At 44.8% G+C, this 26,029-nt stretch overlaps 1 protein-coding gene and 1 non-coding gene across 3 annotated transcripts in view; both read left to right on the top strand.

The window, feature by feature from the left end:
* HEG1 (heart development protein with EGF like domains 1) overlaps nt 1–9,100 on the top strand; it is a 90,195-nt gene extending 81,095 nt beyond the window's left edge. Inside the window, exons 16-18 of one of the 2 annotated variants that reach the window (XM_066347830.1) lie at nt 1,237–1,411; nt 3,389–4,503; nt 4,568–9,100. In XM_066347830.1, coding sequence (XP_066203927.1) covers nt 1,237–1,411; nt 3,389–3,538 — 325 coding nt within the window. In that variant the 3' untranslated portion in view covers nt 3,539–4,503; nt 4,568–9,100. Of the gene's footprint in view, nt 1–1,236; nt 1,412–3,388; nt 4,504–4,567 lie in introns of those variants that run through there. The other variant, XM_066347831.1, reaches the window with a different exon arrangement.
* Nucleotides 9,101–17,643: 8,543 nt separating this feature from the next.
* LOC136380279 (U1 spliceosomal RNA) lies at nt 17,644–17,807 on the top strand. The gene has a single exon (XR_010746944.1). It is a non-coding gene; the product is annotated as a U1 spliceosomal RNA (small nuclear RNA).
* Nucleotides 17,808–26,029: the final 8,222 nt, after the last annotated feature.

Genomic DNA, 26,029 nt, shown 5'->3' with positions numbered 1-26,029 from the left:
GGTTGCCCTAACTGCCCGTTCAGGAACACAGGCCGCTTGGTACAGCCTTTGCCTGTCATTTACAAAGTTGCCACCAAGTGATCAAAGATCAAGTGTAGGAGTGAAAAGGAAGTTCTGGGGCAGAGAGGAGGCGCTAGCGAGGTAACACTGGAGTGCTCAGGCCACAGAAGCCTCCTGTCTGCTAGGGGCCCTGTACAGGGCGGGGTAGCCGTTTGGGGAAGGAGCCTGGGACTGTGGACTGTGTCCCTGGAAAGGGAGGCAAGTGTGCATAAATCAGTCACTGTTTGAGACCGTATGCCCCACCCTCCAGGGGCTACACAGTGGCAGGCCTGTTCTGAACTTGCAAGAGGGACAACAGCTAAGCCACACCCTGGTCATTTGGTTTTATGACCTTGAGTGATTTTATGCTGTCCCCAGGAAGTTTACTTACAGGAAAATGAGGTAGAAGGAAGAAACTTCAGATTATTTTACCCAGGGCAAATATGAGTAGAAATGTCTGTTAGGTAGGCGGATAACATGCCATGCATTTCCAGTGCGCTCTCACCTGCAGGGAACTTGTCTCAGGGTTTCCCTGACCCCCTGACATGCGACTGTGTGCAGGTATATAAACAGGCTTTTTTGCAAACAAAATGGCCAGTTTTTATGGTTTGTGAATAGCTTCATGTGGTGAAAGAGCACTAGCCAAGGCATTGGAAGGCCCAAGTTCTAATCCCTGCTTTGCTAGTAGCCAAGTGTGGCCTGGGGAACAAGCTGTGTCTCCTCACCAAGTCAGAGGGGCCCCCTCCCCAGAGCTGTTTTAATAAATCCACATGAGATCTAGAAGCTCCCGTGTACGTTCTGATGCTCAAGCTGTCTGGGCACCAGTAGCCTAAAGGCCCAAAGGCCCTACAGGCCTTTCCTCTATAAATCTTGGCTGCCCCCAAGATACACTGATCTCTGTCTCCTGGAGAGTCTAAGTTGGGCCCATTTCAGCTGCATTTGAGAGTCTGCCCATGGCCACCTGGCCCTCTTCGGTTGGAAGAGTTTTTGCATCATTTCTTGCACCCAACTGCATTTTTACTTGGTTTGGCCAAATAATAACGACAATAACATTCCTCAGTGGGCAGCTACAAAGAAATACAGTGGTAGCTTCAGGTCGAATTTGCCTTGTAAAATACTAGATGGTGCTTTCACCATCTAGTATCATTTCTTTACAAAACATATTGAAATTTTCAAATATGTTTTTTTACCCCACAGAAAGAATAAAAATGACATAAGCAAACTCATCTTCAAAAGTGGAGATTTCCAAATGTCCCCCTATGCTGAGTACCCCAAGAACCCTCGCTCACAAGAATGGGGCCGAGAAGCGATTGAAATGCATGAGAACGGAAGTACCAAAAACCTCCTCCAGATGACAGATGTCTATTACTCGGTGCGTATGCCGTGCCGAGGGCGACCTCGGGCTCCAGCTCCCTCCGAGAAGTAGAGGGAGCCCGTTTTGCTGTGGTAAAAGCACGACAGCTAGTTAAGGGTTCAAGAGAATGGTGGCCTAGGCCTCTTACTCACATAATTTAATATTCAATTCACTTATGACCTATTTGCAAGGCATTTGTTAATTGTGACATGAAGATATGAAAGCTATTTCCACAGAGCACATTATTTTTAGGGAGTCGTGGCAATGATCCTTGTGTTACTGACCTTGTTTTAAGTTATGGGATTGGATACTTAAAGCTAGAGAGAGAATTCAGTGATACTTAGCCTTTGGCCCTATTTTTTTATTTCTTGACTGCCGCACTTGACGTCATATGGTTGGGTAGTGGAAGCTGAGGGGTTGGAGAAACGTATAAAGAGGACAAGTCAACGCCGCCCCCAACGGGCACTTCTCAGAGATTTAGAGGATTGTCTGTTCAGTAGGTGTTTAATAATTCGCTATGCCCAGCCCTGGACTGTGTCACTTGGAAAAATGGGAGACGCCCTCAAACCCTCGCTACTTCTGTCCCACATTAAATAATCCCATGTCACATTCCCAGGCACTGCTCAGTTCATTTCATATTACACTGCGTCAGCCACACAGCAGCACACCTGGGGATATCTGAGCTGGAAAATAAATAGATGTCAGGTGACTTCTCATGCCTTGTGGAGCTGTTGGAGCTATAGCAATAAACATGAAAATTTGCCCCATAGGGACTTAATAGCACTAGGTAATCCTGTGACAGAAACCACACCTGCCCTGGTGGCTATGGGGATTAACCATGAGGGCTCAGACTTTGGATAGGAAGGGCAAGTTTGTTCATGCCAAGAAAGCTATTGTTTCGATGGACACTTGGAAAAATAGAAACCTGGAGGAAGAACAAGAAGATAGGGGAGAGACGGACACAGACACAAGCTTAGCTCTAGTTTAAATGGTCCTGTTGGTATTTACACAGGAGGAGTTTGTTTCGTTCTGTCTGTCAGGAAAGTCCCTTTGCTCTGTCAATGGCAGCCATAACTAAGCGAGTAGAGGATCTCACCCAGGAGTGGCTGCACCCTCACACCCTCGCTGGGGTCTCCTCAACCCTAGCGTGGTGTGACCACAGAGCAGCTCACAGGCCTGCAGAGTCACAGGGCCCGGCTGTGTGTTTCCATGGCGTTAGCTCAAGAGTTACACGAATAGATAGAGTCAAAAACTTAAATGAACCCCGTGTTCATTTCAAAAATTGGCTGCGTGCTTTGTTGGAGCAGAGCCTGACCTGTGGCCTGGAGCCGTCCTGGGTGAGAGTGCTGTCAGTCACAGCAGTCCCTGCGCGCCCTGGGCCTTCCTAGGGTTTGTGTTTATTATGCGCAGTGTCTCGTGCTTGCTCTGCTTGCTCTGCCGGGGGAGCATTTCCCCTGGTTGTCCTGGAGGACCGCCTCCTTAAAGTCACCGCCTCTCTCCCAGGGAGCTTCCTGTGCACCTCAGAGAGGCCATCACGGCCCACTAAGCTGGGACCCAGCCACCTAAGAATGGCTGTTGGCCTCCTGCTTTGGGGTCCTAATGCCCCCTCAGACTGGGAGTCCCCTGAGCTTGAACACTGTGGAGTTCAGCTAAATGCCCAAGAGGCTGTAAAGCTGTTGTGCTCCACAGAAAGAGACACTTTTTTAAAAGGTCAAGCTAATAATCAGATAATAATTAATCTTGATAATAATCAAGATAACATTTAACCCAGGTCTCTTCCCACGTTGGTCTAAAATCACTGCCTGCCCTGATTAGTGTGTTTTCTATAAAGGGACGGCCTGGGGAAGGGTCCTGACTTCTAGGTCAGACCTTGCTCCGCCACAGGTGAGCTACCTCTGAGGTTTAGTCAAGGGCAGCCTCCTTTAAGAAAAGGATATTACATTTAAACCATGCATAATAAATTGACTTATTTCTTCTTTTCTCTTTGGCCACCAGCCCACAAGTGTAAGGAATCCTGAACTTGAACGAAATGGACTCTACCCGGCCTACACTGGACTGCCGGGATCGCGGCATTCGTGCATTTTTCCGGGACAGTACAACCCATCTTTCATCAGCGATGAGAGCCGGAGAAGAGACTACTTTTAAGTGAGGAGAAAGCAGAGCCTGTGGCTCTGAGCGAGTGGCCCGGGACCCCTGCTGCTCCCAGGACTGCAGCAGGGGAGCCCCACCGGCTGGCTGCTCCCAGGACATGTGGAGCCACACCGGAGGGACAGGCAGAGAGTGAGACGGCGTGCGGAGCGTGGCCACAGCGGAGGGACAGGCAGAGAGTGAGACGGCGTGCGGAGCGTGGCCACAGCGGAGGGACAGGCGGAGAGTGAGACGGAGTGCGGGGCGTGGCCACGTGGAAGGGGCGGATGGAACCTGTGCACACGGCACTGCAGGCTGTTGTTGTTACTGTGAATGTGACCTCGGGCCAGTACCAGGAGCGGCTCTCCCAGTGACTGCAGCGTGACCACTGGCTCCAGGGACGTCGCCAGCAAGGGCAGACCCTGAGGCACCCCGGGAGGACCCAGTATTTTCTTAGTGCGCACTTTAGTCAATTGGGTAGGGAGGTCTCCTTTTGGATTTTTTTTTTTCCAGATTGTTTCAGAAAGAAGGCCTCTTTCCCCAGACACTTCCATAGGTCTCCATTTGGTGATTAATTTACAGCAAAATACCAGCTCTTTAGCTGTGTCCTGCCCAGTATCCGTGTGCTCACCAGCAGATGATGGTGATGAGCTGACCACTAAGGTTTGGAGATGCTGTAGGTTATCGAACAATATTTTAATATGTTTCTAGATCTTTTGTGCTACAGTTTCCAAGCCAACCCCCAACATGAGAAATTGAAATTTGGGAGGCACAGCACACAGCTCCAGTGTAGTTAAGGTAACACATTGATTTAATAGTATTTTTTCCTTTTGCAGTTAAATCTCACTTTTTCAAAGAGGTCTGGGTCAGGGCAAGACAACTTGCGTTTGGTTTTAGTGAGTGGCATCCAGCTGCCCCTTAGTGAGGCCCAGCAAGCGGCCTCGGGGCCTGGGGCCGGGCGCAGGCCCAGAGGGAGGTTAGAGGTGCAGAGCGCAGGCCCGGAGGGAGGTTAGAGGTGCAGAGCGCAGGCCCGGAGGGAGGTTAGAGGTGCAGGCCGTGGGGCACGGCTCAGCCCCGAGGATGCGGTGTGGTGCCTGGACTCTGGCCTTCAGCCTTGAGGTCCAAGCTGCTGCGTACGGCGTGGAAGTGGAGAGCCAGGTGCAGGCTGGAGATGAGCTGGTATTTCACTAAAAGGAAAAGGCAGCCTGTGTAGTCCCTACAGCTGACTGTGATTTGAGGAATGGGCTGATAGGCAGGCTCCCTCCCCTGAAACACCAGCGCTTTGGGAAGGGAGCCGTGCGGGTTCCTGAGGAAGGACAGGGAGCTGGGACGGAGCCGCATGTAAGTCCACTGACCCCTGAGGGCTTCGTCTTTGACTGCACCCCGATCTCAGCCACGGACGCGGTGTAAACTCTCAGCCAACTGCTCAAAGCTATTTATTCGCTGAAGAAGTAACTTATTTTCGCTCATCCAGTAATTTGTACCTCTTTATATTACTCTATAGTTCCCTCCAGGAACATGGTTCTATTTTTCTTTCTTTCTTTTTTCTTCTTTTTCCAAGTAAGAGGAGGGGAGATAGAGAGACAGACTCCTGCTTGCACCCTGACCGGGCTCCCCCCAGCAACCCCCATCAGGGACCATGCTCACAATTGAGCTATTTTTAGTGCCTGAGGCGGAGGCTCCACAGAACCATCCTCAGCACTCGGGCCATGTGGTTGAACCAATGGAGCCATGGCTGCAGAAGGAAAAGAGGGAGAGAGAGAGAGGAGGGAGAGAGAGAGAGAAGGGAGAGGGGCAGAGAAGCAGATGGTCGCTTCTCCTGTGTGCCCTGACTGGGAATTGAACCCAGGACATCTACCTGCTGGGCTGATGCTCTACCACTGAGCCAACCAGCCAGGGTCAGAAACATGGTTCTAATCTAGCCAGCGCTGGAGAACGAATGACTTCTGGACAGGTAGGGAGGTGGGGGTTTGCCTTCGGGAAGGAAATGTTGTGTGTCCTATTCGTTATGCCTGTAACCTGGGTCCTGCAAGGGGGGCACAGCCAGCACTCAGTGTCTTGACCCGCTCCTGTGCAACTGTGACTGTCCTTATCACCTGCTTTTGAGATGGCCTAGTTTGGGATGAAGTGAAGAGAGCACAGAGGTTAGAAACCTGTTCCCACCCTGAAGCTTGGAGCTCAGTGGAACTCATAGTTTTGGAAATGGGGTAGATTTGGGGGACAGTTCTGTCCTGGGCATGGCTGTTTCTTCAGGGTTCTCTAACCTCTTCAGAATGTATCGAATCCTCGTTCTGATGTTAATCCTCATCCTAACAGTTTCAAGTGCACACTCCTGTCCCATGGTTTCCATAGCGCATCATCACCCCGCTGCAGCAGGATGCAGGTCAGGTGTGAGGCCTCTTACAAGTGAAATTGCTCTCATCTCATGAGATAGATACAAAAAGAACTCTGTTTTTGTCAGTGGTGCCACCTTAACATTTCAGAGCATCTCCTTTTTGAAATCTTGGGCCTTGCCTGTCTCTGTGGAAACAGACAGCCCTTCGAGCCTCATGGCCTCACATCTAACTGGGGAGCTCCGAGCTCCTGCATCAGCTCACCTGAGCCAACAGACTTGAAGTGGCCGAACTTCCTGGCTCTCGATCGGATCCTCAGTCATCCCCAGGACCCAGAGCCCTGGTGGGGGGCTAGTCTCAGTTGTACGCGGCTGCCACCTTTAGCTGACGTCACCTGACAAATCATCTCCTATAACTGGGCCAGACACTGTAAGCTCCACAGAATGAAGTGTTCTGTCCCAAAAGCATTCTTGAGAATTTCAAAGTCCAGAAAAGTGTCCTGTGATCTCCAAGAAGACTTTCCTGTGAGTGGGTTTGTGCATATGAAATGGATTAAGAATGTTGTTTTTCTTTTACTGTGAAAAAAACAGGCGCCCAGCAAGGTTGAGTTCACATAGACTCCGCAGTTTCTGGGAGGCATTGGGGGTGGGGAGGTGCACCTCCAGTGTGTGAGGGTCTAAGAAGGCATGACGGTTAGCCAGTGCCAACTGCCCACCCTGGCAGAGGAGGGGAGAGGCTGGCTTCGCTCCTGCTTGGGGCCAGTCCCTCCAGAAGGCTCCTATCTGCCAAGGGAAACAGCTGGCCGGGTAGCAGCAGCCTCGGACTGAAGGGCTGGGACTGGATGCACCCCTAGCCGATAGAAACTCTCAGCTCTGGCACAGGCACTCAGGGTCAGCCCTGCACCTGGAATGCATGAAGTGCCACAGTCCTGTGTCCCTGGGTGCAGCCCACAGCAGGGGGAAGATGGGAGGAAGGGGTAAGTGACACTTAACTGTCCATGAGACTCTTAAACTTCTGTAGGGAACAGTGGGGCCACATGGAACCCACCTGTCCTGCGAGCAAGGTGGTTCTCAGAGAAAGGTGGTGCCCACCTGCTGGTCTCCTAGTATCTGTGGGTTTTGTTTAAGCTCTTAAACAAAAGGTCTTATTTCTAATGTCTTTCCCTCCTTGCACCGTGAGCCAGCCCAGGGCTCTTAGAGACAAAATAGGAAGTCTGATTAGTCACATAGCATCTCTGGTGGTCCCACGGTGGCCAGGCTCTGCGCAAGGTACTGGGTGAGAGAGTGCCCATTGCTTGGACATGGGAAACTCCAGAGGGGACTATCGCCTCGGAGAGCCGGGAGTCAAACCCTTCGCCTGGTTTGCTCTTCTCACTGTCCCTCCCTGCCTCACCATCCAGTGTACTTTAAATGTCAAAGGCCATGAGAGAGTGGGCTGAAAGTATGTTCATTTTTTTTTAAAGAACCTTAATACCTTAATATTATTAAGCAATAACTAAACTAATGACATGAAGTGCAAAAAAAAAAAAAAAAAAAAGGAAGTTGCTCCACTTTAGAATAGGTCCTTTCAGGTTTGTCATTTACGTGTATTTCTTGGACACTGGCAGTCATCATCAAGAAAAGAGTGGCTGGCACGTGCTCAGCAAGCAGCATGTCGGTGCGGGGCTTGGGGTGTAGGAGGTGTCGGGATGACCTGGGTTTCTGACACACAGCCAGACTTAGACGTCCATCTGAGGGCTGCTTGGCCTTGCTGCCGTGGTAAGGCCGTGCCTCCCACGTATTGGGGGCGTAGTTTTGTGAATATTATCAGAGTCGGGAGCATATTTAGTTGAGTATCTTAAATGCTGACAAATTCTCCTTTGACAAAAGTTCATTTTCAGAAGCAGCTAAGTCATTCAGAGCCAGAATTGCCGAGTGGATAGTGTAGTCAAGCTGGCTGATAGCACTGGGGTCAGAAACCAAGATGTGCTGAGTAAGTTCTTGAAGAGTAACTGAAAGTTGGCCCAAAGGGGAGGGCAGCATCTTTTCAATACAAGGCTGTTTGGCTGCCCAAGAAAACATCTTTGAAAGATGGCGTTTATTCAGATAGGAATGTTTCCAGAGCAGACGCAGCAGGCGTGGCCTTTGGGGCCTCTGCTAAGCCGCCTTGCCCGTGGGTGCAGTGCCCACGTGCCCGGGAGCTCTGGACCTTCGCCTGGAGAAGCGGGAACAGTGTCATCCAGCTGCTCCCGGCCCAGGTTAGCCTACCAGACCCAAAACTTGGGTTTGACCCATCGTTCCAAGATACTTACACTGATTTCAAAACTAAAGCAACTCTTTGGAAAGAGGAAGAATTTCAACACTTGGCATCTTATTTAAAATTACCCTTAATATCAGAGATATTTGTTTCTATGTGAAAACTTTTGTGGGGTTTAGAACGGACATTTTATTTCATTCGGGGGGTTCTTGTGTGAGTTTTTGAAAAAAGATATATGGTTTCGTAGAGTTGGCTTTTGAGTACAGTGTGTGTTTATTTCTTTTTCTTTTCTCCAATCCCCAGAGAAGAAACTGGTTAAAATACAAAGAACATTAAACTATTGAATGTCAGTTTATTTGTTTTGCTAAAATATCTTTTCACTAGTGTTATAATCCATCCTATTTGGGGTAAACTGCTCACAGAAAAACCTATGAGACCGAAGGGGACAGTTTAGGTCTGAAAAGAGACAGCTCTTAGACTGGCTCTGTCCCCTTGGCATTTGTGAAGAGGACACATTAGATTCTGGTTTCATTCTTGTTTTTTGAACAGTAATGCACTTCAGATGTAGAGTTACTGGGTAGGAAGGATGGGACCACACAGGGGTGGAATGGAACCAGTCTACCTGGGAAACTAACCCGGACTCATTTATTTTTCTTACTACCTTGGTCTGTTTCTTTAAAAAAAAAAAAGTCTTTCAATGTGGGTTGTTGTGAGTTTTCTTAATGTTTGTGTTCCTGGATTTACATTTAAATGAAGCGAGTGGCTGGAGTATGAGCTTCTTCATGTCCTGGATTTCTTTTTGCAAACCTTTACGCCTTGGCCCCGGTTGATTGTGTTCAATCCATTATGAGAATGTTATTTAAAGTTGTATTATATTTGCAACCTCCACTAATTATCCCGTACTGTAGCAGCAAAGTATTATTTGTAAGAATTCGGTTATTTTTATACTTATACCCACTATAAATCTGGCGTTCTAGTCAGTATGATGATGCAATAAAATAAATATCATTTTCATTGTGTTTTTCTTGTAACAGCAAGCACACCAGACAGAGGGCAGCAGACTGGTTTTCGTGGGGGCATCCCGTACACCAGGGGTCCCCAAACTACGGCCCGCGGGCCGCATGCAGCCCCCTGAGGCCATTTATCCGGCCCCCGCCGCACTTCTGGAAGGGGCACCTCTTTCATTGGTGATCATTGAGAGGAGCACATTGACCATCTCATTAGCCAAAAGCAAACCCATAGTTCCCATTGAAATACTGGTCAGTTTGTTGATTTAAATTTACTTGTTCTTTATTTTAAATATTGTATTTGTTCCCGTTTTGTTTTTTTACTTTAAAATAAGATATGTGCAGTGTGCATAGGGATTTGTTCATAGTTTTTTTTATAGTCCAGCCCTCCACGGTCTGAGGGACAGTGAACTGGCCCCCTGTGTAAAAAGTTTGGGGACCCCTGCCGTACACCAAGGTGCTCTTTACCGGGAACCCTCACACGGTGCACTCATATGTGGCAGATGTCGGGACTGAGTTATATCTGCACCCTCAGTGCCCAGCACGGTGAGGAGATAGACTTTCGATGGTGGGTGAACAGGTAGACAGATTGACCTAAATGGTAAAAAGCCTAATTCGGGTAAAACAACTGCTTTTGTTTCCTTTCCTTTGTGTGGATTGAGAGCATAAGTCAGCAGTCCAGACTCTGAAAGTTCCCACCTGACTGCCCCCCACTGCTGCTCCATGCCATTTCTTACGTCTCGGAGAAGGGGAAGTCAGTGTCTCTGTGGCCAAGCGAACCTGTGGAACTCAGATGCTGGGCCGTGAGACCGTACCCTTGATGGCCGCCAATGACGGCGGCCGCTGGCTAGACACACGCTCGTTGCTTCCTGGGGTGCCTTTGAGGAAGGGAGGGATGAACCGCTCAGCCCCTCCCTCCATGATTCTATCAGCTCTGTGACAGAAACCTTGGCACCCGGAGAGGCCAACAGGGGCAGCCGTGGGCATCAAGGTCAGCTTTTGGCAGGTTAGGTCAGGACTGGAGCCCATCAGACGTCTCTGAAGGCACCTGACCAGCAGCACGCTCCTCTCCTGCCCTGGCCCCTCCCACTCAGCTTTCCAGCCCAACAGTTAATCCCCAGCCGAGGCCTTAACAGAAACCCAGTACTGACCGCTCTACTGTCCTGCCTAGCTCCGCCAGGCATGATAACCATCACAGATGCCAGGAATAAAGATATTTATGTTGCTTTTTATTGGCCTCATAAAAACTTGCATAATCAGAAGGCCTGGACTATGATGTCTGATACACAACACTTTCCAATTTCATGGCTCTTTTACCCAGATTGTGACCTCAGGCCTAAGAGTCCGCTCAGCCCTCTGAGTCTCAGTGTCCTGTCAGTGAAGTGGGGACAATAATTATTTCTTCCCAAAGTTGTGAGGATTAAAACAGAGTTCATATTAAACTCTCTGAAACTTCAAAGAAACATAGCTCATATCAGTTCTCCTCAATAGAGCCCTCCTGTCACCAACAGAAAGATAGACAATTGAGGATTTGGTGCTGATTCACTAGTAATTGGTCCTGAAGACCTTGGGCCACATTCACCTTGGAAATCAGTGGCATGGGGTAATGGAAGGCAGAATTATCAGCAGTAGGTATTGACCTGGACATGATAAGAAACATGATATGTCAAAAGAGATCCTTAGCCTGAGAGGAAGTAGGGTAGTCAAGCTTTCTGAAGAGGGTGGTCTAGGAGAAGGAAGGTGTGGGGAAACCCCTCCAAGTGAAGCGGACGTGTCCCAGCACCACCTCCACGGTGAGCACCACTACTGAAGGTAGGACTCATACGCGTGGAGAAGAGAGATGTTTCAGGACACTAGAGAGGAGAACTTGTGCTTTAAAAACTATTAAGTACAAATTAAAAATAAAGCTAGGAAACATAAAATATAGAATCCTGTAATCTCAGGTTTAGAAATGATCTTAGCCATTGTTTATGTCAACCACCCTTAAAAGAATACATACATTCCCTCTGAGTAACTGTCCCTAGAACAGGGAGCTCATTTGCTTTGAGGATGCCTCCTGCTAATCTCAATAACTCCAGCTACTAGAAAGTTCTGGCCTACTTTCAACCCAGTTATTTCCCCCTTCTTGGATGAAAGTCCTCTTGGGAGGGGCAAGAAGTTTGAAGGGGCAGAAGTACCAAATTGAGGGTAGGACTCTATGGGGACAGATTTGAGCAAAGCTAAACAGGAGTGAGGAGAGTGCTGAGGCTGGGAAGGAGGTCTGTATGAAGGCATCACTGGGGACAGACACCAGTGAATGGGGACACAGGCACTTCTGCCCTGAGTGAGCCACAAGCAGCTTCCCAGGGACATTTGAGAAGTGGGTGAGGAGAAAGTGTTTCTTACCTACCTCTGCAACCTTCCCCCCAGCCATCCCTACAGGCCCGGTGGGGAACAGCAGAGGCTGACCAGGCCTTGGGACACAGTCGATGACTCTGGCCACTCATGTGGACTTCCTGGGTTCACATTCCCGGTTACTAGCTCCGTGACCCTGGGCAAGTTATTTTTACTATCTGTTTTCAATTTCTCAGATGTGGTGACATAGAATCAATCTTCCTCTTAGAGTTGTCATGAGAATTAAATGAGTCAATATCTATAGAACACTTACACCGATATTTTACATGTAGTAAGTGCTGTGTGTTTGTTAAACATAAAACACGTTGGAGCTCAAACTAAATGAATCATTGAACCTGACTTAGGTTTCATGATTCATGCAGTACATTTCACATAATGTCATCCTTCTTTTTTAATTATATTCTTGACAACCTGCTAAACTATAAGACAAGTTGAGAATCACATTACCATGAGAGAGGCATTGTAACGAAAGTTGTTAAAAGAGTAAATCTTGCCCTGTCCAGTTGGCTCAGTGGATAGAGCATTGGCCCAGTGTGCAGACGTCCAGGGTTCGATCCCCACTCAGGGCACACATGAGAAGCAACCATCTGCTCTCCCCCCTACCTCTCCTCCTTTTCTCTATCTTCCTTTCCCACAGCCATTGGTTTGATTGGTTCAGCGTTGGCCTGAGGCGCTGAGGATAGCTCAGTTAACTCAAGTATTGACCCCTGAGGGTTGCTGGGTGGATCCCTGTCGGGGTGTATGTGGGAGTCTGTCTCTCCATCTCCCCTCTTCTCAGTTAAAAATAAGTAAATAAATCTTAAAAGTTCTCATCACAAGGAAAATAATTTTTATAACTGTGTGAGGTGATGGATGTTCACTGAACTTATTGTAGTAATCATTTCACAATATAAACAATTATGTAGTATCCCTGAAACTAATACAATATTACACATCAACTATAGGTCAGTGGGGGGAGCAGGTGAAGAGAAGGTCTTCTGAAAGAGGAAGAAAGGAGGTGGGAAGAGCTGGAAGGAGGGGAGGAGAGAAAGAACATCTAAAGTGCTCTGAGGAGCGCAGGAGGAAGCTGATTCCGGACCCGGAGTGGTACTGGACGCAGGTCGGGAACGTGGGCTTGCGGAGGCAGCAGTCCCAGGTAACCTTGTTTCACTCCAGCGGAGCTCAGCAGTGGGTATGAGAGCCAGGAAGGGGCCAATGGGTTGTCCCAGAACTGAGTTTGTTTGGTAGCTGGCACTGACATGGGATCGGACTGGCTGGAGGCCTGGACCTGGGGCCGGGGGACCTGGACTGAGAAGCAGGATGAGCCAGGTGAAAGTGAAGGATCAGCAAGTGTCAATATCTTTAATCCATAAAACATCTATCTAAACCTCTTGCGTACTTTGATTAGAACGGTATGAATGACTCTTCCATTAAAACAGTAGATATGCCCTGGCCGGATAGCTCGGTTGGTCAGAGCATCGTCCCAAAGGGCAGGGTTGCCGGTTCACTCCCGGTCAGAGCACATACAGGGACAGATCCATGTTCCTGTCTCCCTCCTTCCCTTCCTCTCTCACTAAAATCAATCAATCAAAAAATTTTTAATTAAAATAAAAAAAGACAAAAATCAGGAACAGGAACTACAAATAATCTAATGGATATATGGAGAATGTTCAATCTCATTAGTGATCAAAGAAATGAGAATTTAAACACTGAAGTATTATGGAAAAAAAGCCTACTTTTAAAAAATGAAAGTAGTTCATGCTGATAGATGAGAGGACAACTATAGGAGTGTAAATTAATATAATTTTTAAAGAAGATAATTAGGGCCTGACCAGGTGGTGGCACAGGGAATATAGAGCATCGGACTGGGACGCAGAGGACCCAGGTTCGAAACACTGAGGTTGCCAGCTTGAGCCCAAGGTCGCTGGCTTGAGCAAGGAGTCACTCGGTGCCCGCCCCCACCCCCGCCCCACCCCCAGTCAGGGCACATATGAGAAGCAATCAATGAACAACTAAGGTGCTGCGATGAAGAATTGATGCTTCTCATCTCTCTCCCTTCCAGTCCATCTGTCCCTATCTGTCCCTCTCTCTGTCTCTCTCTATCTCTCTCTCTGTCTCTGTCACATACACACACACACACACAAAGAATTAGTCAGGGAATTCTTTTTTTTTTTTTGTATTTTTCTGAAGCTGGAAACGGGGAGAGACAGACAGACTCCCGCATGCACCCGACCAGGATCCACCCGGCACGCCCACCAGGGGTGGGACGCTCTGCCCACCAGGGGGCGATGCTCTGCCCCTCCGGAGCGTCGCTCTGCCGCAACCAGAGCCACTCTAGCGCCTGGGGCAGAGGCCAAGGAGCCATCCCCAGTGCCCGGGCCATCTTTGCTCCAATGGAGCCTTGGCTGCGGGAGGGGAAGAGAGAGACAGAGAGGAAGGAGGGGGTGGGGGTGGAGAAGCAAATGGGCACTTCTCCTATGTGCCCTGGCAGGGAATCGAACCCGGGTCCTCTGCACGCCAGGCCGACGCTCTACCACTGAGCCAACCAGCCAGGGCCAATCAGGGAATTCTTAAAAAAATTTAACCCTTGAATTAGTCAGTCATTTCACTCCTTGGAATTAATACTACGGAAATAACGTAAAACAAAATTTACAAATGAGAGCGGTACAGCATGCTCACTCCCTTGCTCCCCGGGAAGCACTGCACTTCTAGCCAAAGAACTAAGTGAGGGGAACCTTCAGGAATAATGGAACTTCAAGGCCTAAGGCTCTCGGTCCCTGAGGCTCTCTTTCTGTCCCCTGATGGACAGAAATTGAAATAAAGCAAGCTATCTTAGTCTACTTCTCATCCAAAGCAAGTAAGTCAAAAACCCCTCCCCCCAACTTTGTTGCTATTGAGTCCTACATTCTTATCATTCCTATGTTTCTATTAGCCCCTTGGTTATCAGCACCCACTAGACTGTGAACTCCTCAAGGGCAGGGACCTTGGTTTTACTATATTTATCTGTATTTATTACTATATTTATTTTGTATGCACCTCTACTGCCTTTTGACACTCACATGGTAGATGCCTGATAAATATTTGTAGATTGGCTGTCATTTCAGCTGTTCCCCGGTCCACAATGCCCCATCCTCTATGCTCTTTAGTTTGTGCATTGGCTGAAGATCAAATTAGTCTATTTGTTCAGTTAATTATTCTTCAATGTCCTTGTGTATGTGCCAACCAGTTGGCATTTCAGGGGTGCTATGTTTATTAATAGACTCTTTGTCATAGATCTTAAAGCAAGGTTCAGGGTCCATCCACTCTGAAACTATCAGTAGTAATAACTTCTCATAACTCTTACTAATTAAGCGATGTGGCGACGTATGGGTAATAAAACAAGATGAGGAGTCCGTTGACTCATAAAAAGTTAAACTAGGAAGGAGCTCAGGAAATGATGGCATCTCTCACCTCCACTCCTCTTCTGCAATAAGGGAACCGAAGATCAGACGGGAAATTTTTCCAAATTTACATTCTGGTTCACAGAAGGCTTGGGATAAGAGTCCAGGGTGTAGGCATCCAGTTTATTATGACTTCCAGAACCCACGTTGTCATCAAAAGTATGTGTCGTAAAAACCTGTGAGCTATAGCAGTGTATGGAAGAGGACAAGGCCAGCACACCCAGTGTGTGGACTGACAAGGCAGAGCCTCATGATGGAGAAAGAAGTCACTGTGATTCTGGGACAAGGCCTGGTTGGAGAACATGGGCAGGGGTGTGGGGCAGGCAGAGACCAGTGTCTGGATGAAATGGGGACAGTATGGCACGGTGAGTACAGCATGGCTTTTGAACCTGGAGTTCAGTCCCAGGGCAGCCACAGATCCCTTTGTTACTTAACATCGTTAAAACCCAAAGTTTCAGTCTGTAAAAATTTGCCCATAGAACTGACTTCTCAAAATGGAGTTAAAGGAGACACTAGATGTAATATTCAACTCTGCACCGGGAAAGAGCTCTGGAAGATGGCGGCTTGTAACAACTCTGTGGAGGTCAAGTCTTGTGGTCCTTCTAGGAGATTGAAAGTGAATACCCACACCACAGAATTTCTTCCTAAAATTAAATAACAAAACGGAGGCTGCAATCAAAGCAAGTTTCCAAGTGGCCAAGGAAGGAAAGCCATTTAGGGATGAATTAATTAAATCGTGTTTGATTGAAGCAGCCCAAGAATTCTGTCCAGAGGAAAGAAACTTGTTTAAGCCTGTCACTCTTCGGGATGCTGATGGACAGGGATGCGCTTCAACCTTGGCGAGGGCCGATCCCCATGGGCTGACTGCCCTCTAGAACTGGAGTTGGGGTTGACACAGTACATCCCATGGACCAAAGTCAGCCAGCTGCCTGGTTTTGTAGAACCCACAAGCTAAGAGTGATTTTTTTTTTCATTTTTAAATCACTAGAAAATATCAAACTTTGCTCAATGTGAAAATTATATAGAATCCAAATTTCAGTGTCCTCAGCGAAGTCTTATTGAAGCAGAGCCACACGCACTTGCTGGCATATTCTCTGTGGCTGCTCTCATGCCACAATAGCAGAGCCGAGTGTCAGGACAGAGACAACATATGATGGCTGCTGCACACGGTACACATCACAGTGATATAGTTATAACTCAACATGTTTCAAATGCCATGTGCATGGTCATACTGCAACATTTATTTCCTTTTAACTTCCCAGCACATACCCATCATGCCAGAACAAGAAAAGAAGAACAAAATGAACTTCAAACCTCATGCTTTTAAGTCATAGTATGAATTATTTTGTTGTCAAATTATGATAGATAGCAAAGCATTACTTATTAGACAATGACAGTATAGGTGGGCTAAAATGATAGATTAGCGCCTGACCTGTGGTGGTGCAGTGGATAGGGCGTTGACCTGGAATGCTGAGGTTGCCGGTTCAAATCCCTGGGCTTGCACGATCAAGGCACATGTGGGAGTTGAAGCTTCCTGCTCCTCCCTCCCTTCTGTCTGTCTGTCTGTCTGTCTCTCCTCTAAAATGAATAAATAAATAAAAATAAAAATAAATAATAGATTAGCTAATATCAGACTAAAGACATATTACAATATGCCCAAGTCACAGGAAAGCAACCATCAGAGAAATAAAAAGAAAATTTTATATGGAATATCTTAGCACAGCAAAATCTCTTCCTAAAATTAAATAATGAAAATGAGGCTGCAATCAAACAAGTTTCCACATGGCTCATTTGTTAGGCAAGCAACGAAAGCCATTTAAGGATGAGATAATTAAATTGTGTTTGACTGAAGCAACCCAAGCAATGTGTCCAGAGGAAACTTGTTCAACATTGTTTCAGCAAGGGCCCTGGCTGGTTGGCTCAGCTTTAAAGCATCGTCTTGGCGTGTGGAAGTCCCGGGTTCAATTTCCTGGCCAGGACACATCTGCTTCTCCACCCTTCCCCTTCTCCTTCCTCTTTTTTTTTTTTTTTCTCCTTCCTCTTTATCTCTCTCTTCCCCTCCTGCAGCCAAGGCTCCATTGGAGCAAAGTTGGCCCCGTCGAGGATGGCTCCACCACCTCCACCTCAGGCTCTAGAATGGCTCCAGTTGTAAAGGAGCAACGCCCCAGATGGGCAGAGTATTACCCCCTGGTGGGCATGCTGGGTGGATCCTGGAGGGAGTCTATCTGACTGCCTCCCTGCTTCTAACTTTGGAAAAATAAAAAAATTAAAAATTAAAAAATTTTTAAAAAGACATTCAGCAAGGAAAATTGGAGAGGTACATGCAAAAAATTAAACTGGACCACCCTCTTATACCACACACAAGAATAAACTTAAAATGAATTAAACACTTAAATGTTAGATTTGAAATTATAAAAGTCCCAGAAGAAAACATAGCAGTAAAATCTCAGACATATCTCATAGCAATTTTTCTTCTGCTGTGTCACCTCAGACAAGGGAAACAAAAGAATAACCAAATGGGACTGCATCAAACTAAACAGTTTTTACACAGCAAAGGAAACAATCAAAATGAAAAGACAACCCACTGAATGGGAGAGCATACTCACTGATACATCTTATTTTTTTTTTTTTTTTTTTTTTTTTTTTTACTGATACATCTTATAAGGGCTTAATATCCAAAATTTACAGTTACAAGGAACTCAATACCAAAAAAAGCAATTAAGAAATGAGCACAGATACTTACCTGGCAGGGGAGATACCATGATCACAAAGGTGGTTTTCCCAGGGCGAGGCTATTCCATTGCACTCTGGATGTGCTGACCCCTGCGATTTCCCCAAATGTGGGAAACTCAACTGCATAATTTGTGGTAGTGGGGGACTGCGTTCGCGCTAAATTTAAATAAAGAAAGAAAGAAAAAAAAGAAATGAGCAGAGGGCCTGACCTGTGGTGGCACAGTCGATAAAGCACTGACCTGGAATGCTGAGGTTGCCAGTTTGAAACCCTGGCCTTGCCTGGTCAAGGCACATATGGGAATTGATGCTTCCTGCTCCTTCCTCCCTTTCTTTCTCTCCTCTTTCCTCTCTCTCTAAAAATGAATAAATCTAAAAATGAAAAAGAAATAGGCAGAGGACCTGAAGAGACATCTCTTCAAAGAAGACATAAAGATGGCCAATAGACATATAAAAACATGCTAAATGTCACTAATCATCAGAGAAATGCAAACTAAAACCACAATGAGATGCCCTCTCATACCTGCCAAATGGCTGTCATCAATAAATCAACAAACAAGTGCTGATGAGGATGTGGAGAAAAGGAAACCCTCCTACAGTGTTGGTGGGAATGCAGACTGGTGCAGTCACTGTGGAAAACTGTATGGAGTTATCTCAAAAAATTAAAAATAGGGGCCCTGGCCGGTTGGCTCAGTGGTAGAGCGTCAGCCTGGCCTGCAGGAGTCCCGGGTTCAATTCCCGGCCAGGGCACACAGGAGAAGCGCCCATCTGCTTTTCCACCCCTCCCCCTCTCCTTCCTCTCTGTCTCTCTTTTCCCCTCCTGCAGCCAAGGCTCCATTGGAGCAAGTTGGCCCGGGCACTGAGGATGGCTCCATGGCCTCTGCCTCAGGTGCTAGAATGGCTCTGGCCACAATGGAGCAACGCCCCAGATAGGCAGAGCATCACCCCCTGGTGGGCATGCTGGGTGGACCCCAGTCAGGCACATGCCTCCCTGCTTCTCACTTCACAAATTACAAAAAAAAATTAAAAATCGAACTGCCTTATGACCCAGTAATTTCAATTCTGGGAATATATTCAAAGAAACCCAAAACACTAATTCAAAGAATATATGCACCCCAATGTTCATTGAGGCATTATTTACAATAGCTAAGATTTGAAAGCAGCCCAAGTGCCCATCAGTAGATGAGTAGATAGAAGAGCTGTGGTACATTTACACAATGGAATACTGCTCAACCATAAAAAAGAAAGGTACCTTATCTTTTGCAACAGCATGGATAAACCTAGAGATTATTATGCTAAGTGAAATAAGCCAGTCAGAGAAAGACAAGTACCATATGATTTCATCTTTTATTTATCCTTTTATTTTTTTTAATTTTCCCCAATGAGAGAGACAGAGACATAGAGAGGGACAGATAGGGACAGATAGACAGGAAGGGAGAGAGATGAGAAGCATCAATTCTTTGTTGCAGCTCTTTAGTTGTTCATTGATTGCGTTCTCATATGTGCCTTGACCGAGCCTCCAGTCAAGCCAGTGGCCCCTTGCTCAAGCCAATGACCTTGGGCTTCAAGCCAGTGACGTTTGGGCTCAAACTGGCAACCTCGGGGTTTTGAAACTGGGTCCTCTGCATCCCAGGCCAACGCTCTATCCACTGTGCCACTGCCTGGTCAGGCATGATTTTACTTATAAGTAGAACCTAATGAACAAGATAAACTAACAAATTAGAAACAGATTCATAGATACAGAGAACAGACTGACAGCTGTCAGAAGGGATGAGGGTTGAGGACTGGGTGAAAAAGGTGAAGGGAGTAAGCAAAGAAAAAACCTGTAGACACAGGCAGCAGTGTGGGGATTGCAGGAGGGAAAGAAATGGGGGGGGGGTAGAGGGGAACAGAGTGGGGATGGATGGTGGATGGTGATGGAGGGAGACTTGACTTGGGGTGGTGAGCACACAATACAATATACAGATGATGTACTGTAGTATCGTACACCTGAAAGTTATATAATTTTATTAACCAGTATCACCTAATAAATCCAATAAAAAATTTTAAAGAACTATTTCAGCCTGACCAAGCAATGGCACAATGGATAGAGCATTGGACTGGGATGCCGAAGACCCAGGTTCGAGACACCGAGGTCGCCAGCTTGAGTGCAGGTTCATCTGGTTTGAGCAAAGCTCACCAGTTTGGACTCAAGGTCTCTGGCTTGAGCAAGGGGTTACTTGGTCTGCTGTAGCCCCATGGTCAAGGCACATATGAGAAAGCAATCAATGAACAACTAAAGTGCCACAACGAATAACTGATGATTCTCATCTCTCTCCCTGTCTGTCCCTATCTATCCTTCTCTCTGACTCTCTGTCTCTGTCAAAAAAAAAAAAAAAAAGACTATTTCAGCAAGAACAGTTGTTCAGAGAGTTGAGAACAGTATCAATAGTCAATTAATAATCAAGGCAAATGATTTTGAGTAGTTTTTCTTGGTTCTTGATGAGTTGACAAATGTTACCAATACTACTTAGTTGTTTATTCAGGGAGCCAGTGACAAATTTGAAGTAACTGAAGAATTAGCCTCTATGAATAGCTTCAATGGAACAACTAAAGAAAGGATATTTTTTAAATGAAATCATACACTTTAAATGAGTGTACTGTACAAAATGTGAGTTAAATTCCAATAAAGCTGTCTTTTAAAAAATGATTTTCAAAGAAATTGAGAAAACATTTCAGTATAAACTGAAATTGTATTTGCTAAGACGTGTTACAGGTGGTGGTGGTAGAAATATGTGTGAAGAAGAAAAAGCTATACCGTGATTGATTTACAAAGCTTGTGAAGCCTGACTGGGGGTGGTGCAGTGGATAGAGTGTTGACCTGGGATGCTGAGGTCTCCAGGTCGAAACCCCAAGGTCTCTCACTAGAGCATGAGCGTCTTGGCTTGAGCAGGGGTCATCAACATGATCCCAAGGTCACTGGTTTGAGCAAGGGGTCATTGGCTTGGCTTGAGCCCCCTGGTCAAGGCACATATGAGAAACAATCAATGAACAATAAAGTGAAGCAACTACAAGTTGATGTTTCTCATCTCTCTCCCTCTCTCTTTTTCCCTTCCTGACTCTCTCTCTCTCTCTCTCTCTCTCTCTCTCTCTTTCTCTCTCAAATGAACAAACCCCAAAGCTTGTGAAAAGATTAGGTATTTAAATATTATGATTATCCTTTGTATTATTCATGAGTAAGTATTTTATGGAAAAATATTTGAATATATCATGTGTTATGGAACCAGTAGTGTCAAGAGTGAACTTAACCATCATTGGTGCTGTGAATTTTTGTCAGTTATAGAAGCTAATATCCTGACTTAACCTACTATCAAGCAGTTTGATGGCTTAGCAACAGTAAAGTTTTATCACAAGTTTTTGAGCACAGGGCTGAAATTAAAATCTTTCTGAGAAGAACCACTCTTAGAATAGCTTTTGAAGTTATTGTGGGCTGAAGAAATGATAATGCTTCTTAATCAATTCAACTTATAATTACAAAGTGAAACAACATCTGCATGCAAATATTTTACTGTAGTAAAATCATTTTAACAACTGATGTTGTGTAAGTCCCAACTAATGTCAAGCTGCTTTCTATACTTCCCGTGTGGCCAAAAGTTAAAACAAGAAGCAAGATCTTCTTTCCCACACAAATTTGCAGCAGATGTATATTCTGGACTTATATTATGGTTCCAGCGGTACTTTTTGGATTTTAATGCAAGTACAAAAAAATTGTACTTCAAAGTTCATTTTATTAAGCAAATGAGGAAGTGATTAATTTGTAATGTAATGGTATGCCAAAGGCATACCATAAAAGAATCACATAGAATTCTATAACTGCCTTCCAAGCAATAAATACACTTAATTAAAATTAAATGCTCATGGGCTGATATTAGCATTTGGCAGTACCTATCTGTGTGAAAGACATTTTCAAAGATGAAATACATAAAATTTCATTATAAATCAGCATTAACAGTTGAATATTTGTGATCTGTTCTGATAGGAAACATAACTCTGAACCTCAACTAAGCAAAATAATATCCCACCAGGAATAATCCTATTCTTCTGTTAGTAAACAAGTATTGCTAAAAATTGTGCTCAATTATTATTATATTTTAAATTTTTTTAGAAGTAGATTTTTTTTTTATTTTATAAATGTCTACATAATATCTTTAATTTTGCCTCTTGGCCCATGCAGCCTAAAATATTTACAATCTTGCTCTTTATAAAAAAAGGTTTTCTGACCCTGATCTAAGTCACAGTCCTATCTATGCTCCAGGTTCCTAGCTATAATATAGGTATTATAGTAGGAAATCTACTTCCAGGTTTGAGTTAATAAATTTAAAGCATGTAGAACGGTGGTACATGGTAATTGCTTTTTTAAGTGTAAATTGTTACTAATAACTACATTTCTGTAGCTCTTCTGAACCATACAAAGTTATGGTCATTGTAAAAGTTATAAGTAGACAGGGAGGCCTCTGGTGATCAAAATTTCCTCTAAGACAGTCCTCTCTAAAATTGCCCTGGCATTGTAGGCGGATAATACATCCCAGCTTACTTTTTAAAAATGTTCTTTTATATATTTTTTGTAGTAGCTTTATTGAGACATAATTCACATACCATGCAATTCATTCATTTAAATTCAATTTATCACCACAACCAATTTAGATTTCCATTATACTAGAAAGAAATCTTTACTTATTTCTTAGCTATCACTTCTTATTAGCCCTAGGCAACAGCTAACTCACTCTCTGTCTCATAGATTTGCCTATTCTGGACATTTAATATAAAGAAATTATATAGTATGTAGAATTTTATGACTAACTTATTTCACTCAGCATAATGTTTTCAAGGTTCACCCCTCCCTGCACAATTATTAATTCAAAATGGATCAAAGACTTAAATATAAGATCTGAAACAATAAATTACATAGAAGAAAACATAGGTACTAAGCTCATGGATCTTGGCCATAGAGAACAATTTATGAATTTGACCCCAAAGGCGAGGGAAGTAAAGGCAAAAATAAATGAATGGGACTATATCAAACTAAAAAGCTTCTGCATGGCAAAAGAAACTGACAACAAAACAGGCAGTCAACTAAATGGGAAATGATTTTTGCAAAGAACAGCTCTGATAAGGGGTTAATATACAAAATATATAAAGAACTCACAAAGCTCAGCAACAAACAAGCAAACGATCCAATTAAAAAATGGGGAGCCTGACCAGGCAGTGGAGCAGTGGATAGAACGTCAGATTGGGATGCGGAGGACCCAGATTCAAAACCCTGAGGTCACCAGTTTAAGCACGGGATCATCCAGCTTGAGTGTGGGCTCACCAGCTTGATTTTGGAATCACTGACTTGAGTGTGGGATCATAGACATGACCCCATGGTCACTGGCTTGAGCCCAAAGGTCACTGGCTTGAGCAAGGGGTCACTCGCTCTGCTGTTGCCCCTTGGTCAAGGCACATATGAGAACGCAATCAATGAACAACTAAGGTGCCACAATAAAAATTTGATGCTTCTCATCTCTCTCCCTTCCTGTCTGTCTGTCCCTATCTGTCCCTTTCTCTGACTCTCTCTCTGTCTCTGTCAAAAAAAAAAAAATGGGAAAAGGGCCTGAATAGACATTTCTTCCAAGTGGACATACAAATGGCCAACAGATATATGAAAAGATGCTCATATTCACTAGCTATTCAAGAAATGCAAATCAAAACTACAATGAGATACCAGCTCACACCTGTTAGGCTGACTATTATCAACAAGACAGGTAATAACAAGTGTTGGAGAAGCTATGGACATAAAGGAACCCTCATTCACTACTGATGGGAATGCAAACTATAATAATACAACTATTATGAAAGAAAGTATGGTTGTTCCTCAAAAAATTAAGAATAGAATTACTATGTCATCCAGCAATCCCTTTACTGGGAATCTACCCCCAAAACTCAAAAACATTGGTACATAAAGACACATGCACCCCCATTGTTCATCACAACATTATTTACAGTGGCCAAGACATGGCAACCAAAGTGTCCCTAGTTAGAGGATTGGATAAAGAAAATGTGGTACATATATACAATGGAATACTACTCAGCCATGAGCAATGACATAGTGACATTTACAACAAATGGATGGACCTTGAGAACATTATATTGAGTGAAATAAGTAAATCAGAAAAAGCTAAGAACTGTATGATTTCACACATAGGTGGAATATAAAACTGAAACTTATGGACATAGAAAAAAGTGAAGTGGTTACCAGAGGGAAGAAGACATGGGGGAGGGGGAAGGGGAAGGGTGTAAAGAGGGACAACTATATGGTGACAAAAAATGATTTGACTTTGGGTGATGGGCACCCAACACAATCAACAGTTCAAATGCTATAGAAATGTTTACTTGAAACCTATGTACTCTTATTGATCAATGTCAGTGTGTTAATTTTATAAATAAAATTTAAAAATTTAAAAAGAAAGAAAGAAAGAAAACTTTATGCATGCCTTAGCAAATGTCAGCACCGCACTCCTTTTTGTGGCGGAATAATATTACATCGTCTGGATAGAATACGGTTTGCTTATCCATTCATCAGCTTATCGATATTAGGTTCTTTCTACTTTTGGGCTATTATAAATAATGAATGTTCGTGTACGAGTATTTGTGTGGATATATTGTGTTTCTCTTAGAAATATACCTAGAAGTGGAATTTCTGGGTTTAAGAGTTAAAAGTCTAGGCCTGACCTGTGGATAAAAGTGTCTACCTGGAATACTGAGGTCACCGGTTCAAAACCCTGGGCTTGCCCAGTCAAGGCACAAATGGGAGTTGAAGCTTCCTGCTCCTCCCCTCCTTCTCTCTCTTTCTCTCTCTCCCCCCCTCTAAAATGAATAAATAAATAAAAATAATTAAAAAAAAGTTAAAAGTCTATGTCCAACTTTTTGAGGAACTGCCAGACTGTTTTCCAAAGTGGCTGCACCATTTTACATTTCTATCAGCATTGTACAAGGGTTCAAAATTCTCCATATCCTTACCAACACTCACAATTATCTTTTTTATTTATTTTTTAATAGCCATCCTAGTGATGATAAAGTGATATCCAGTTCACTCTTAATTCTCAGGCACTGAGTCCAAGGGAAAACTATCCTCCTCCTTCCACTCCGCTGGGCCCATGCGGGAGCACACCTGGGAACCAGCCTGCAAGCATGTCAGCATATTTCCACTAAAACTTAAGGTTTTTTTTCTCAGAGGAGAAAAGGGCCCTAGAGATTGTGCCACATTAGTAATAAGTTTTTCAACTCACAGAGCCACACATTTACACCACCCTCTATAAAGGCATTATTGAGAGACGTGGAAATATTTTTCAGTGGACCACAATTACTTACAGGGCATCTTGACTCAGCAGGTCTAGGACAAAGTTCGTTGCAGAGAGAAGTTCTGTAGACACCACTGCCCAGCCCCACCTCCCACCTGCCCTCCCTGTGGTTTGCGACGCACTAAGGTGCCCTCTGGGAAGAGGGTCAGGGCCACTGGAAGAGAAGTCTCCCTGGGGAGTCAGGCCCCACATGAGGTCAGGAGGTCAGGGGGCGGATCACTTCTGGTCCTGCCCTAGGTGGCCACTGCTGCCAAAGGTAAAGCAGAGATCGGTGTGTTTGCTAATCGAGGCTTATATGTTGTGTCCCTACTGTGTGCTGGCTTCTGCCAGGTGTTGTGCTTCCTGGGTAGACTTTGCTCAGAGTACTTCAAGGTGAGGTCTTCCAATTATACCAGCTCCCCCACATTTTAAATGTGTCCTTCCTGGCACTTTGCATGGAGTTATTTCAGAAATGCTGATTTTGGTTCATATAGCACTGGAGCCTTGAACAGTGTCTGGTGTGGCTGGTGCTTGTAGATACTCTCATGTATTTGATGAATGAAGGAAAGACTGTACCATATTTCCCCATGTATAAGACGCCCCTTAATTTTGGGGCCCAAAATTTGAAAAAAAAAATGTATTACATAAAGTTATTGAACTCAAATTTTATTCATCTTAAAATTCATACAACTCCTCGTCACTGTCAAAACTCCCATCCATTAGCTTGTCCTTACCTGTATCTGATGATGGATCACTGTCTTCATGTATTGCCTCATCCTCAGTTCCATCTATGGCATTTGAAATGCCACAACCCCTGTATAAGACACACCCAGCTTTTAGACCCCAAATTTTTCGAGAAAAGTTGCATCTTATACATGGGGGAAATGGTAACTCAACATTGGCTAGTGGAACCCAAGTACCAAAATGTAAATACTGTTTTATAGCTTATTCACACTTAGTAAAAATACAGTATTGTTAAAATTTTTCTTTGTTATAATGACTACCTAATATTTCTCTCATGAACTCACTAATT

The sequence above is a fragment of the Saccopteryx leptura genome, chromosome 8 (assembly GCF_036850995.1).
Source record: "Saccopteryx leptura isolate mSacLep1 chromosome 8, mSacLep1_pri_phased_curated, whole genome shotgun sequence".
In the NCBI taxonomy this organism is placed as follows: Eukaryota; Metazoa; Chordata; class Mammalia; order Chiroptera; family Emballonuridae; genus Saccopteryx; species Saccopteryx leptura.
Note: the sequence above shows the minus strand (reverse complement) of the source record. Positions and strands in the feature narration are given on the sequence as shown.